Source organism: Cavia porcellus, unplaced genomic scaffold (assembly GCF_034190915.1).
Source record: "Cavia porcellus strain 051 isolate PalLab524CR breed Dunkin Hartley unplaced genomic scaffold, mCavPor4.1 scaffold_11, whole genome shotgun sequence".
Taxonomy (NCBI): domain Eukaryota; kingdom Metazoa; phylum Chordata; class Mammalia; order Rodentia; family Caviidae; genus Cavia; species Cavia porcellus.
Window position 1 is genome coordinate 45,496,883 of NW_026947494.1, and position 12,993 is coordinate 45,509,875.

A 12,993-nucleotide genomic window follows, 5' to 3' on the forward strand; every position below is an offset into this window, starting at 1 on the left:
GGAGGCATCACCAAGGAGAAACAGTTCATGGTGAGCAGAAGACATTAAAGCAATGCAGCAAGCGCTAACAGCAGTCTTCCTTCTGTCCTGTGTACTCCATGCAGGCTACGCACCCTTAAAGTGGGTAGCACAACCAAGCTGAGCCTTCCTGCTATCCACACCCAGAACTATGCCGAAGCACTCAGTGGACTAATTTAGTAATCACACACTCTTAATCCCAGCATCACACTCTTGGGTCCATATCTCTGAGAAGCCCCACCTATGGCCGAATGAGGCTTTAGGGAAACATCTAGATAAAACCCATAACTCCTGAAAACTTATTTTTCCACTTTCTCAAAAGACTTTATGTTTTTGCTGTGATACCAATGTATGTCTTATCCTACATCTGGAGTTAATGTTGACTTCCTTTCATTTTTAGCCGTACCAGTCAGCTGTCCATATCAACACTGTTGGAATTATGCAAAGGCCAAGCAGGAGAGTTGGCAGTTGGTAGAGAAATACTTAAAGCTGGTAATAATGTTTTACTTAAAAGTTACAAAACATATTTTGTCATTTCCCTTAGGCTACCTAGGCTCGTAATCTTTCATGGGGCAATTACAGGATTTTGAAATAATTTTGTAAATTGATTAAAGCTGTAGTTAAAAATATGAATTACTCCCATGTTAATAGCAGCATACTTTGTAATGCCATATCTTGGAAACAACCTAAGTGTCCATCAACTGAGGAATGGATAAAAAAGCTTTGTTATTTTTATACAATGAAGTACTACTCAGCTGTAAAGAATGATCACACTGATATATTTTTAAATAAATGGACGCAACTTGAGACCATACTCATAGGTGAAATAAATCAAACTCACATGTATAAATACTGTATAGTCTCCCTAGTATAAGAAATGGTAAGAGTACATAAGAGTTTATAGTAATGATGATTCCCTATTACGTTGCTCTGAAGCCTTATAATGTCTACATTCATTAGTTAGAATGGTTTTATCCTAGTTTGTTTGATTTTATTGTCTGTGATAGTATAAATAGGTATTTTAAAGAAAACAAGACATTAGAATAGCCAGTGCTGATTTAGTATCATCTTACTCTGAAGTCCTACTATGCTTTTTTTTTGTTTGTTTCCTTTGGTTCTATCCTGTTACATCTTATTGGATTTTATTACGTGTGATAGTATAAACAAATTTTCTATGGAAAATGAGATAATATAGTAGCCATTGTTCGTTCTGTGCTATTTGGTTCTGAAAGCCTTGTAATGCTTTCATTCTCTTGAATGGTTTTATACTGTTTTGTTATGCTTCATACTATGGTATATGAAGCTATGCTCAACTATTTCAAAGAAAGAGATATTATGGTAGTTACTGTTAATTATGGGTGTCTTGTGGTAAAATGCTGTGTTATTTGCATTGTTCTGATCTGGTCTGCTTTGTTTGTCTTAATCTCTTTAAAGTAAAAACAAATATGAATTACTTTAACAGAAAACGTTAAAACTAATATAATCCAGGCAATTTTTTGGCCTTGCTCATTGTATCTTGTTTTTAGATTTTATTTTTAAACCATTTATTTTACTTTTCTTTTATAGGATCCATTGGTATTGGAGGTGTGGATTATGTCTTAAATTGTATTCTTGGAAATAATATTGAGTCAAACAACTGGCAAGAACTCCTAGGTCGCCTTTGTCTTATAGACAGACTATTGTTGGAATTTCCTGCTGAATTTTATCCTCATATCATCAGTACTGATGTTTCACAAGCTGAGCCTGTTGAAATCAGGTGATTTTTTTTTTTATTCCAGAAATATATTCTTCATATCTATTCCACATCCTCCCCAAGAGTGACATGTTTTAGATTTATGAAGGATTCAAAAATTAAAGATCATAGATAAGTTAAAATACCTTAATATTTGATTGGTATAGAAACATGAAGTCTACACTATTTAATTAGAAATGTACAGATCATGCATACCAAATGCTTTTTGAAGTGCAAAACTAAAAGTTTACCTTTTTAAAATATACATACATCCTTTGATAATTTGAATTTGTCTAGTAATGGCATGTGGTTTTATTTTTTTCTTCTCTTTGCAGGTATAAAAAGCTGCTGTCCCTCTTAACCTTTGCTTTACAGTCCATTGATAATTCCCATTCAATGGTTGGTAAACTCTCTCGAAGAATATATTTGAGTTCGGCAAGAATGGTGACTGCAGTACCCCATGTGTTTTCAAAACTGCTAGAAATGCTGAGTGTTTCGAGTTCTACTCACTTCTGCAGGATGCGTCGTCGTTTGATGGCTATTGCAGATGAAGTGGAAATCGCTGAGGTGATCCAGCTGGGCATGGAAGACACTTTGGATGGCCAACAAAACAGGTTTTTACAGGAAGCTGCCCATTCTAGCTATCCAGAAGCCACAGAGGACAGGTCCCTGGAGCAAACAGTTCATTTAGACAAAACTGGAAAAAGATTATGTGCTACAAAAATGAGTGACAGCTCAGAGGACATTTCCGATAGACTGGCCAGCATTTCTGTAGGACTTCCTAGTTCAGCAACAACAGAGCAACCAAAGCCAATGGTTCAAACAAAAGGTAGACCCCACAATCAGTGTTTGAACACCTCTGTTTTATCTCATCATTCCCAACAAACATTCCCAGCCTTGTCATCCCCTTCTTCATCTGCCCCATCTGTACCAGCTGACTCTGTAACAGATGTCTCCAAGCATAGACCTCAGGGATTCGTTCCCTGCAAAATACCTTCTGCATCTCCTCAAACACAACGCAAGTTTTCTCTACAATTCCAGAGAAACTGTTCTGAAAATAAAGACTCAGACAAACTTTCCCCTATATTCACTCAGTCTAGACCCTTGCCTTCCAGCACCATACATAGGCCAAAGCCATCTCGACCTACCCCAGGTAATACAAGTAAACAGGGAGAAGCCTCAAAAAATAGCATGACACTTGATTTGAACAGTACTTCCAAATGTGATGACAGCTTTGGCAGCAGCAGCAACAGCAGTAATGCAGTTATTCCCAGTGATGAGACAGTGTTCACGCCAGTAGAGGAAAAATGCAGATTAGATGTCAATACAGAGCTCAACTCCAGTATTGAGGATCTTCTTGAAGCATCTATGCCTTCAAGTGACACAACAGTCACTTTTAAGTCAGAAGTTGCTGTTCTGTCTCCTGAAAAGGCTGAAAATGATGATACCTACAAAGATGATGTGAATCACAATCAGAAGTGCAAAGAAAAGATGGAAGCTGAAGAAGAGGAAGCTTTAGCAATTGCCATGGCAATGTCAGCATCTCAGGATGCTCTTCCCATAGTTCCTCAACTACAGGTTGAAAATGGAGAAGATATCATCATTATTCAACAGGATGTAAGTATAGTCTTTAAGAGTTAGAATTTCCTTGAACTATACTAAGATAGATATAATTCAGAAATGTTGCTTTTTCGACAGTATATTCATTGCAAACAGGTTTTTCTTGTGATTAATTATATAACAGTAATAGTTGTATCTTTTAAACTGCAATATTCCTGGCCTATTTTAAAGACCTTTCCGATTGATTCTATAATGGTGACCAACCATTGGACCAACATAGTCCTTTCAGAGTTCTAGTTTATAAGGTGGTTTGGGAAACCAGATAAAACAAGAGTAATACTTTGCCAGGCTAATTTCACAAAATCTTGCTCTTTTAATTTAACAGTAAAAAGATTGCTTTCATTTAATATGTAGACACCAGAGACTCTACCAGGACATACCAAAGCAAAACAGCCTTATAGAGAAGACACTGAGTGGCTGAAAGGCCAGCAAATAGGCCTTGGGGCATTTTCTTCTTGTTACCAAGCACAGGATGTGGGAACCGGAACTTTAATGGCTGTCAAACAGGTAAATGAATACACAAGTGAAATTATTCAAGTATAAAATGAAGCATATATAAATAAAAAGAGTAACTGATATGCCTATACACTCATACACTTTGGTTCTTTGCAAAGACTGTTTCAAAGTAGATTTTACCAGAGGAACCCCCCCCCCCCCCCCAAAAAACTACAAAAGCCTTGAAGCATGATTATTGTAAGATACAATGTCAGGAAGGGTCTATAGATGTTTGGTGTTCTTGTTTCTGCTTTTTATAGTTAGTATGGGTATGGCTTCATACTCCTTTACCAGTGTACTGGTATAGTGCATCTTGGTTTCTGTGGTTTCAAGTGATCAATATGATCATTCTTCCATGATTGGGTTTTTCTCATTTTTACTCCATCTGTAGACAAGTAGAATCATGACTGTCTCCCAATTGCTTGCCTTTTTTTTTATATTCCACAGCTACAAAAGCTGGATTTTTATTTTGTTTTGTTTTATTTTTAAATAAAATACATTGTAGGCATACACATCAATGCCATCTGTTATTAACATTTAAGCTAATTTGGATTTGTCCATTTAGGTCAGATTTTAATTATGAAAACAGAACCATCAGAACTTAAAACTTTGTGAACACATTTATTTGAAACAGGTGACATACGTCAGAAACACATCTTCTGAGCAAGAAGAAGTGGTGGAAGCATTAAGAGAAGAAATAAGAATGATGAGCCATCTAAATCATCCAAACATCATTAGGATGTTGGGAGCCACGTGTGAGAAGAGCAATTACAATCTCTTCATCGAATGGATGGCGGGTATGTTCATGCTTTAAATTACAAATAACAGGACATAAGTATGTGGGATTAACTTTCTGCTATTTCGGGGAAACAATTTAGTGAAGATTTAATTTTTAAATAGCTGTAACAGTTTGATGAAAACATTTTAAAAATGGGGTTTCTAAAAGCAGATCAAGATTTTGATGCATAGTTTTTATTACCTTTTTAAGTTCATGTATATTTTAAGAATGTTTCTGTTTATCAGTTCTTAAATATAGTATCTATTTTTGGTCTTCATAAGGATATAGACAAATTGACTATTACAAGTACTTTTAAATTGGGTTCATTTTAGTTTGTGACTTATCCCAGGGTGAAGTTAATACTTCAGGCAGGATGTGAGGCCTAACTCTAGGCCTTCCGGCTCATCTCTCAGTCTCTCTTCTGCTAAATATGTTAATGTTATTTGCTTAAGTCAATAAGAGATTTTGTATATTTTTATTGCGAACACAGAATAAAATGTACATTCAGAAATAATTCCTGTTAATTTCTAAAACTTTCTGAAATCACAACCCTCCAGTAAGCTAGTTTCATGAAGGTTTTGTAAAAACCTAATTGATAGATAGAACTAGGAAGTCTCCTAATTGATAGATTTTTGAGATGATCCAAGAAATCAAACTCACTTCTGATGTGGGCTATCTAACATTTCAGACATGAATGTGAGCTCAGGCAATGGTTAAGAAACCAAAGTATAATAAATAATTTTAATTCTGAACAGTTCATGACAGTTACTACTATTTTGCTTCTATTATATAGGAGGATCTGTGGCCCATCTGCTGAGTAAATACGGAGCTTTCAAGGAATCAGTAGTTATTAACTATACTGAACAGTTACTTCGTGGCCTTTCATATCTTCATGAAAACCAGATCATTCATAGAGATGTCAAAGGTAAAAATCTTTTAATTATTTTCTAGTGATAATAGGAAAATAAATGTAGTTTTTAAACTTAGACGTTTGTTGATAGTGTCTAACCTGAATTTTTAACTATTGAATTGTTTCTCAGAATAACTCAAATCATTAGAATATTAAAACTGAAAGGTCATTTAATCTGCCTTTTTTACTTGATAAAAAGTACATTCAATACAAGAAAAGCTATAACTTTTCCCTAGTTTTCTACTGTTTGAGAACAGAAAGTATAGAATGGGGATCTCTTGACTTTCTGTCTTGGCTTCACGATGTAGTGATGCCCGAAAGCTTATTTGGTTTTATTTCAAATAATTAGAATATCATAAACTTCTATAAGAAAAATTACTTCATATAAGTTAATAAGGGCACTTTTTGGTTTTCTGTCATGAACCTTTTAAATTAGTATTTGAAATAGTGTATCGATTATAAGATTTTTATTAAGCTGTAATTATGAAATAAGCATATACTTAGAATTAGTATAAGGCAATGTGTTGTCTTAAAATGTAAATTACACTAAAACTTGAAGAAAAGTTTTGTTTTAAAAGTGTTACACTGCTGAAGATTTTCAGTACTTATTCCTTAAAGGTTCACTAAGTTTGTGCCCTTATCTTGCTATACCTTAAGACTTTCTCACTTTCCCACTGGGGCTGTAGATTTTAATCATACTAGAGGGATCAGTGTACCTTTATCATTAATTCTGTGATGGAGGAAGAGAGTAGTCTCCTCGGAACCTCTTACATATAGTACACTCATATTTTTCATCATTAGCCAATTTCATTAGTAGAAGTTTACTGGGCTTTTAATCTGTCCTTTTGTTTTCAATATCTGAGGTCATTCACTGTTTTGTTGACAGGTGCCAATTTGCTAATTGACAGCACAGGTCAGAGACTGAGAATTGCAGATTTTGGAGCTGCAGCCAGGTTGGCGTCAAAAGGAACTGGCGCGGGAGAGTTTCAGGGACAGTTATTGGGGACAATTGCGTTTATGGCACCAGAGGTGAGAAGTAGTTTGGAATGTGATGAAAGAAAATATTTTGGAGTTCTATGTGACATTATACCAGGTTATTTCACTGTGGTATGTAGTACTTCAGAACCTTATTCTCAGCATTTTTATTTTTGTTTTAATGAAATCCCAAAAGACAAGCTTTACTAGATTTGCTTGAAGGCTATTTCTAACAACTGTTTGGTAGTTTATAGTGTGTTTCATAAGTACACCCAAAGCACGTACAATGAAAACATTAAAAATTGTGTATCTCCAGAGGACGTGAGCCTGAAGCAGGCCTTCTCAGTAGTGCTAACAAAGCATTATTCTTTAGAACTTGGCCTTTCTTCATGGCTCATGTTCATGTGTAGTGATTATTTGCTGTCTGCATAATTTTTCTAAGACCACTGGGCCTGGTTTGGAATTCTGTATTGTTTATTTTTCTGTGTGATGGAAGATGAAGCTTGTTAATGAGATCTCAAGTAGTCTTGAGTAATTGCTATTTATACCATTATTTTGCTCTGAAGTAGAAAAATTAGAATCTATAACTACAAAATGGCTTTCTCTTTTTCAAATGAAATATTTCCAAATTAATTCGGCTTTATTTTAGGTGCTAAGAGGTCAGCAGTATGGTAGGAGCTGTGATGTATGGAGTGTGGGCTGTGCTATTATAGAAATGGCTTGTGCAAAACCACCTTGGAATGCAGAAAAACACTCCAACCATCTTGCTTTGATATTTAAGGTAATTTTGAGATAAAAATTACTTTTTTGCATTAAAATTGTCAGGTGTCAAAATGCTCATAATTTCTCTTATCAATCTAACAAATATATACCTTATTTGAAATAAATATATATCTACAGGAATTTATATTGTATTGTCACTGTTGGTGGCATTTACAGTTACTTCTCACTATTTCAGGCAGTTAATGTTTATAAAGTCTACACAATGAATTAGCAAATACTGATTCCTTATTTGCAGCAAAGTATGTGTGTACGCATAGTAGATACAGCTATGCATATGTACTATATATATAATCACTTCAGAAACTTGGAGCTCTTCATATTATACAATTCATAAATTTTTTAAAAATATAATTTACTATTTTTGTATTTAAAAACTTCCCTTTAGGGCCGGGGATTTAGCTCAGCAGCATAAGTGCCTGCCTGGCAAGCACAAGGTTGTGAGTTCAATCCTTGGTACCGCAAAAAAAAAAAACTTCCCTTCAGTTTTTATTTTCTTATTTAAAAACTTCAGTTGCCAAATCCTGTCTACCTTTTTGCAAACACCAAATTCACTATCTCCAGTTCCTCCACAGACTATTGTAGTAGTCGAGACTTTTAGTTTTTGAGTAGACATGTAATAATTAATAAAAATATGGTCTTTGGAATCATATGTACCTGGTTGCAAACTCTTAGCTCTACCCTAATTGGCCAGATGAACTTAGGAAAATTACTTTCTGTATCTACTGTTTATTTTTTCATGTGCAAAGTGGATGCAACATTAGCACCTAGTTTATGGGATTGTTAGGAAGATAAGCAGAATTACCTCTGGGCATTAGTCCAGCTCTTAGCCCAGAGTTGCCTACCAGCCATCACCTTCTCTCAATGTTCCCCACATTTTTACAACTTGCTTGGGAGTCTCTTCAGGCACATTTTCCCTCTTCCTGCTTCCATGTCCCTTCTCTGTATGGCCAAAGGTCTGAAACCACTGTTGCCCTTCTTGCCTGGTGTCCCTTTCCACAAACCCCTGATGCTCCTTCACTAGACTCCCAAAGCTTTTCACTTTGCCTGTAACTAGTACTTCCATTGTTAATCTTGTATTTATGTCCCTATCCAACCCCCTTCTTTCAGACTTTAAGCCTCCAGTCTGATATAGAAGTTGCTCAATAAATGCTCATGGCTAGGTCATTTTGACACTTCGTGACTGTTTTTAGTTTTGGTGAACCCTTGGAACAAGTGAAGATTAATTTAAAATGATGCAGTACATATTTTAATAGATGTCATGCATTTTGATTGCTAAGTGGAGCTTAAAGGGAATTACACTGCAGCATTGTTTTAACTTCCAGTAAATAATTTGAGATCTGTGGAAGCACCACAAATAGGAAAACAGTTTTCACAAGCATTTTTGCACCCTATTTGTGCTTAAATTGTTGTAGCATCTTTTTTTTTAAGAGCGTAGTTTGGTGATATCTGCCAAAATTTTAAATATACTTGTTCTCTGACTCACCTGTGCCCATTGTCAGTAGTTTGTATTTGCCCAAAGAAAGTTAGCAGGTTCAAGATTATTCATTGCACCACTGATTGTGGTACACAAAACCTGAACTAATTGAAGTGTCCACCAATAAGAAAGTAACTAAATAATCTGTAATACTATATAAAAATTTAAGAGTAATATAAAAGTGTTAGTGTTGATTTAGAAAGTACTGAAATATGTGAATAAGTGAAAAGAGCAAGATATATAAAGTGATTCCTTTTGTAGGTGTTTTGTAAAGATAATCTAAGGTATCAACATATTAGCCTTTTTTTAACCTATAAAGGAAACATAAATTGTTAGTACTAAATGATTACATTTGAGTAAAAAGGGTATCACTTTTTCTTTTGTATTTTTTTCTTTTGTGTTAAGATGTGTATCAACTAAGTATATCTTGGTATAGGATCACAGACTTAATATTTTTCTTTATATCACTTTGCATTTTTAAGATTTATTCATAATCTAAGCTAGTTCTTCATAGTGTTTGATATTAAGAATTAAGATTTGTCCAGTATTGAAGAAAAAATCTATGTAGTTCATAAACACATACTGATAGAAATCATGAAATACGTGTACATGCACTTTTGTAATCAGAGCTGCATTTATGGAAAGCTTGAATTCTCTCCTTGTCCTGCAGATTGCCAGTGCAACTACTGCTCCATCAATCCCTTCACATCTGTCTCCTGGTTTACGTGATGTGGCTCTTCGTTGTTTAGAACTTCAACCTCAGGACAGACCTCCATCAAGAGAGCTACTGAAGCATCCAGTCTTCCGTACAACGTGGTAGCCGATTGTAAAATAAACTATTCTAGAGACTGGATGCTCAACAAGGAAAAAAAACTTGTTGGGAACCACACTGATCTGCTGGCCATCATGCCACTGAACAGCTATGATAAGGCCAGTAGGGAACCCTTACCTAAGTATGTGATTGACAAATCATGATTTGTACCTAAGCTCAGTATGCAAAAGTCTACACCTTGTGCAGAAACTGTAAACCGTGCCTTTCAAAGAACTGGCCCTAGGTAAACAGGAAAGCAGTGAAGTTTGCATGACTAAATAACAGAAGCATAATATTTTTGGAGCACTTTTTCAGCAATATTAGGAGCTGAGGGGCTCAGGATCTATTTTAATGTTTCAGTTATTCTTCCTTTTTTTTTTTTTAGTGATCACAAGCAGGGAGGGGGTTCTATAATTCCGTTCAGTTTTTTGGTCACTGGCTATAAAAATCAGTATCTGCCTCTTTTAGGTCAGAGTATGCTATGAGTAGCAGTAAATACATATTTTTTTAAAGGTGATGACTTCTTCATGATCCACAGTTGACCTTTATTTTTCTAATGGCGGGCAGTTGTGGTTCATTGTGCATTTTACTGTTGGCCCATTCATTTCGTTTTTGGAAATTATGGTTCTGTATTTTCATTTCACCTCCATTTTTGTTTAATATTCAGGGAAAGGTGATCTTTTCAAACTAGAAAAATAACAGTAGGTGTGAACTAAACTTTATTAAATACCTTGCTACTGCAAGAATTTTTAAATACAGGTTTAATGTTTTTTAAATTGGAATATAATAAAGTATTGCCTACATTGAATGAGTCATCTTATTGGCAGATTAAATATAAATTAACAAAATCAACTGTCTTGTGTGATACAGCTCACAACCACAGCAAGATTACCTTGAAATTCATTTAATTTTTTTCTGTTCTCAGAGCAGAGAATCAGAGTAATTCTGTTTCTTTGCTAAAGTGTAGGAGACTTCACATCATTTAGATCTTGCTCTGTGTGTAACAGTCCTCACCATTACCACTGACTATAACAAGTATTTTCCTTCTGCCATGCATCATCTTTCTACATTAGGCCTGCCTGATAGTTAAAGAAAAATCAGTGTGTTCAACTACCAATCAGCAATATTTTTAATAATAAATGTGCTTTGAACTTAGAGAATATGTTCAGAAAGAAAAATGAAATTGAGTTTCATTTTTACATCAGTTCTTTGGATGTTGCACAACTATTTAATGGCTTTAGTCTGGAGTTGAATTCAGATGCATGGAATTCCAGAGGGAAATGGTAGCTCTTTTATCCTTTTTTGTGTGTGTCTTTTAAATCAAGTACTGATTATTAAATATAATCTTCAAGATTTTTAAGTTTTAACTCTTCAGATGCCAGTGTGACATAGAATTGGTTATTCTCAAAGACTCAGGATAAAGTAAATAAGCTATATAAAGTACATTTAAAATGTACACTACAAATTGGAAGTAAAATACGTTACAAGAAAAGTTTACAGGGATATATTGCATATAATTTTTGAAAAGCAGTTTTTTATGTGATTGTGTTTCTTAGTGAAATTTTACATTCCTTTGTTTTGGAAGATTGGCAATATTCGAAGAGTTAAAAGTAGTACAGAAATGTGAAGTTTGGTAGTTCTAAATGTATTGTACTTGACCTTTGTTTGTTTACTACTTAGAATTTTCACAGTTCTAATAAGATTATTTCCAAGTCTCTCATGTGCAAGCTTTAAAGGACACACTCTTGCCATTTTATGTACTGGAAGATCACTGGTCAGATTAATACTGCATCTGACAGAAACGTAAACTGTGTAAACTGAGGAACCTCAGCTAATCAGTATTACTTTAGATCATCATGCCCACCACATTTCAAACTCAAACTGTCTCTAGATGTCAAAATCCATTGTGTTTGAGTTTGTTTGCAGTTCCCTCAGCTTGCTGGTAATTGTGGTGTTTTGTTTTTTGTTTTGTTTTCAATGCAAATGTGATGTAATATTCTTATTTTCTTTGGATCAAAGCTGGACTGAAAATTGTATTGTGTAATTATTTTTATGTTCTTAATGTTATTTGGTACTCAAGTTGTAAATATCGTCTACTGCTGTTTATTCCAGTTTCTACTACCTCAGGTGTCCTATAGATTTTTCTTCTACCAAAGTTCACTTTCACAATGAAATTATATTTGCTGTGTGACTATGATTCCTAAGACTTCCAGGGCTCAAGGGCTAACTTCTAGTAGCACCTTACTGTGTAAGCAAATGTTACAAAAAAGAAAAAAAAATCTCTGGGTTAAGAAAATTTGGCTTAAATGTATCCTTTGTTATTTTAAATATATTGAGATATTTTAATTAAAATTTTTACCCCATTGAACCAATTTTATAGTATTTGTACCTATTTTGGTGTTTTGTCTTTTTAGTAAATAAAAAATTTTGAACAAATTTGTTGCTTCTGGGTCTTTTTGACTAATTATGATTTTTTTTTTTTGTACAGGGGATCGATCTCATGTCGTTACACTTGCCAAGCAGGCACTTTTATGCCACTGAGCTAAATCCCCGGCCTCTACTTTTGGAACATTTTAAATAACTTCATACAAAAAACCTACAAGATCTTGCAAATAATTCCTACATACCCTTCACTCCAAGACTCTCAATCATGTTTCTCTAGCTGCCCAATTATGTCCTCCTTTAGCGAGAGAATCCAGACCAAGATCACATTTGTCTTTTTTTTTAATTTTTCTTTTTCTTTTTTTTTTTTTTTTTTTTTTGTCTTTTTCATTTTTATTGGTACCAGGGAACAAACTCGGGACCGCACACTTACAAGGCAGGTGCTTATGCCGCCGAGCTAAATCCCCAGCCCCAATCACGTTTGTCATAGTGTCATATTTCTTCAGTTTCTTTCAAGTCAGAGTTATTTCTTAGTTCTTCATTGATCTTCATAGCTTTAAGCTTTTTAATGCTTATATGTTGTTTAATAGAAGTTCTTCGGTTTGGATTTGTATCATGCTTCCTAATGATTAGATTCAGAGCATGCAGTTTTGGTTGAAATATCACAGAAGTAATGCTCTCCTCTTAGCACATCCTAGCTGAAAGCTAAGAGGTCTATTTGTCCCATTGCCAGTGAGACCGGGAAGGCCTGTAAAAGTACCCTTTCACTTTACAGTTAACACTCACTTCTATATAAGTATTCTAACAGTCCAGTGCTACCTCTCTGCTTTTAACTTTCTTAGCTGAATTATTATTTAAATGATTTTCAAATGATTTATTTCCTTCATTCCTTATATACGATACTGACATTTTACTATTAAGAGTGCTCATTGATTTGTCAATATCATCATGTATTTGGTCAAATTGTCATACATTTGATGAGCTTGTAAAGGTCAGGGTCCCCTTCACAAGGAAC

The 12,993-nt window shown here is 34.6% G+C and overlaps 1 protein-coding gene across 6 annotated transcripts in view; it reads left to right on the plus strand.

Annotated features, from left to right (window-relative positions):
* Positions 1 to 12,032, plus strand: part of Map3k1 (mitogen-activated protein kinase kinase kinase 1) — a 68,160-nt gene extending 56,128 nt beyond the window's left edge. For 5 of the 6 annotated variants that reach the window (XM_063258188.1, XM_063258187.1, XM_063258184.1 and 2 more), the window contains exons 12-20: positions 419 to 510; positions 1,585 to 1,774; positions 2,086 to 3,367; positions 3,725 to 3,877; positions 4,500 to 4,662; positions 5,437 to 5,568; positions 6,440 to 6,582; positions 7,178 to 7,309; positions 9,456 to 12,032. In XM_063258188.1, coding sequence (XP_063114258.1) covers positions 419 to 510; positions 1,585 to 1,774; positions 2,086 to 3,367; positions 3,725 to 3,877; positions 4,500 to 4,662; positions 5,437 to 5,568; positions 6,440 to 6,582; positions 7,178 to 7,309; positions 9,456 to 9,605 — 2,437 coding nt within the window. In that variant the 3' untranslated portion in view covers positions 9,606 to 12,032. The remainder of the gene's footprint in view (positions 1 to 418; positions 511 to 1,584; positions 1,775 to 2,085; positions 3,368 to 3,724; positions 3,878 to 4,499; positions 4,663 to 5,436; positions 5,569 to 6,439; positions 6,583 to 7,177; positions 7,310 to 9,455) is intronic. The other variant, XR_010050490.1, reaches the window with a different exon arrangement.
* Positions 12,033 to 12,993: the final 961 nt, after the last annotated feature.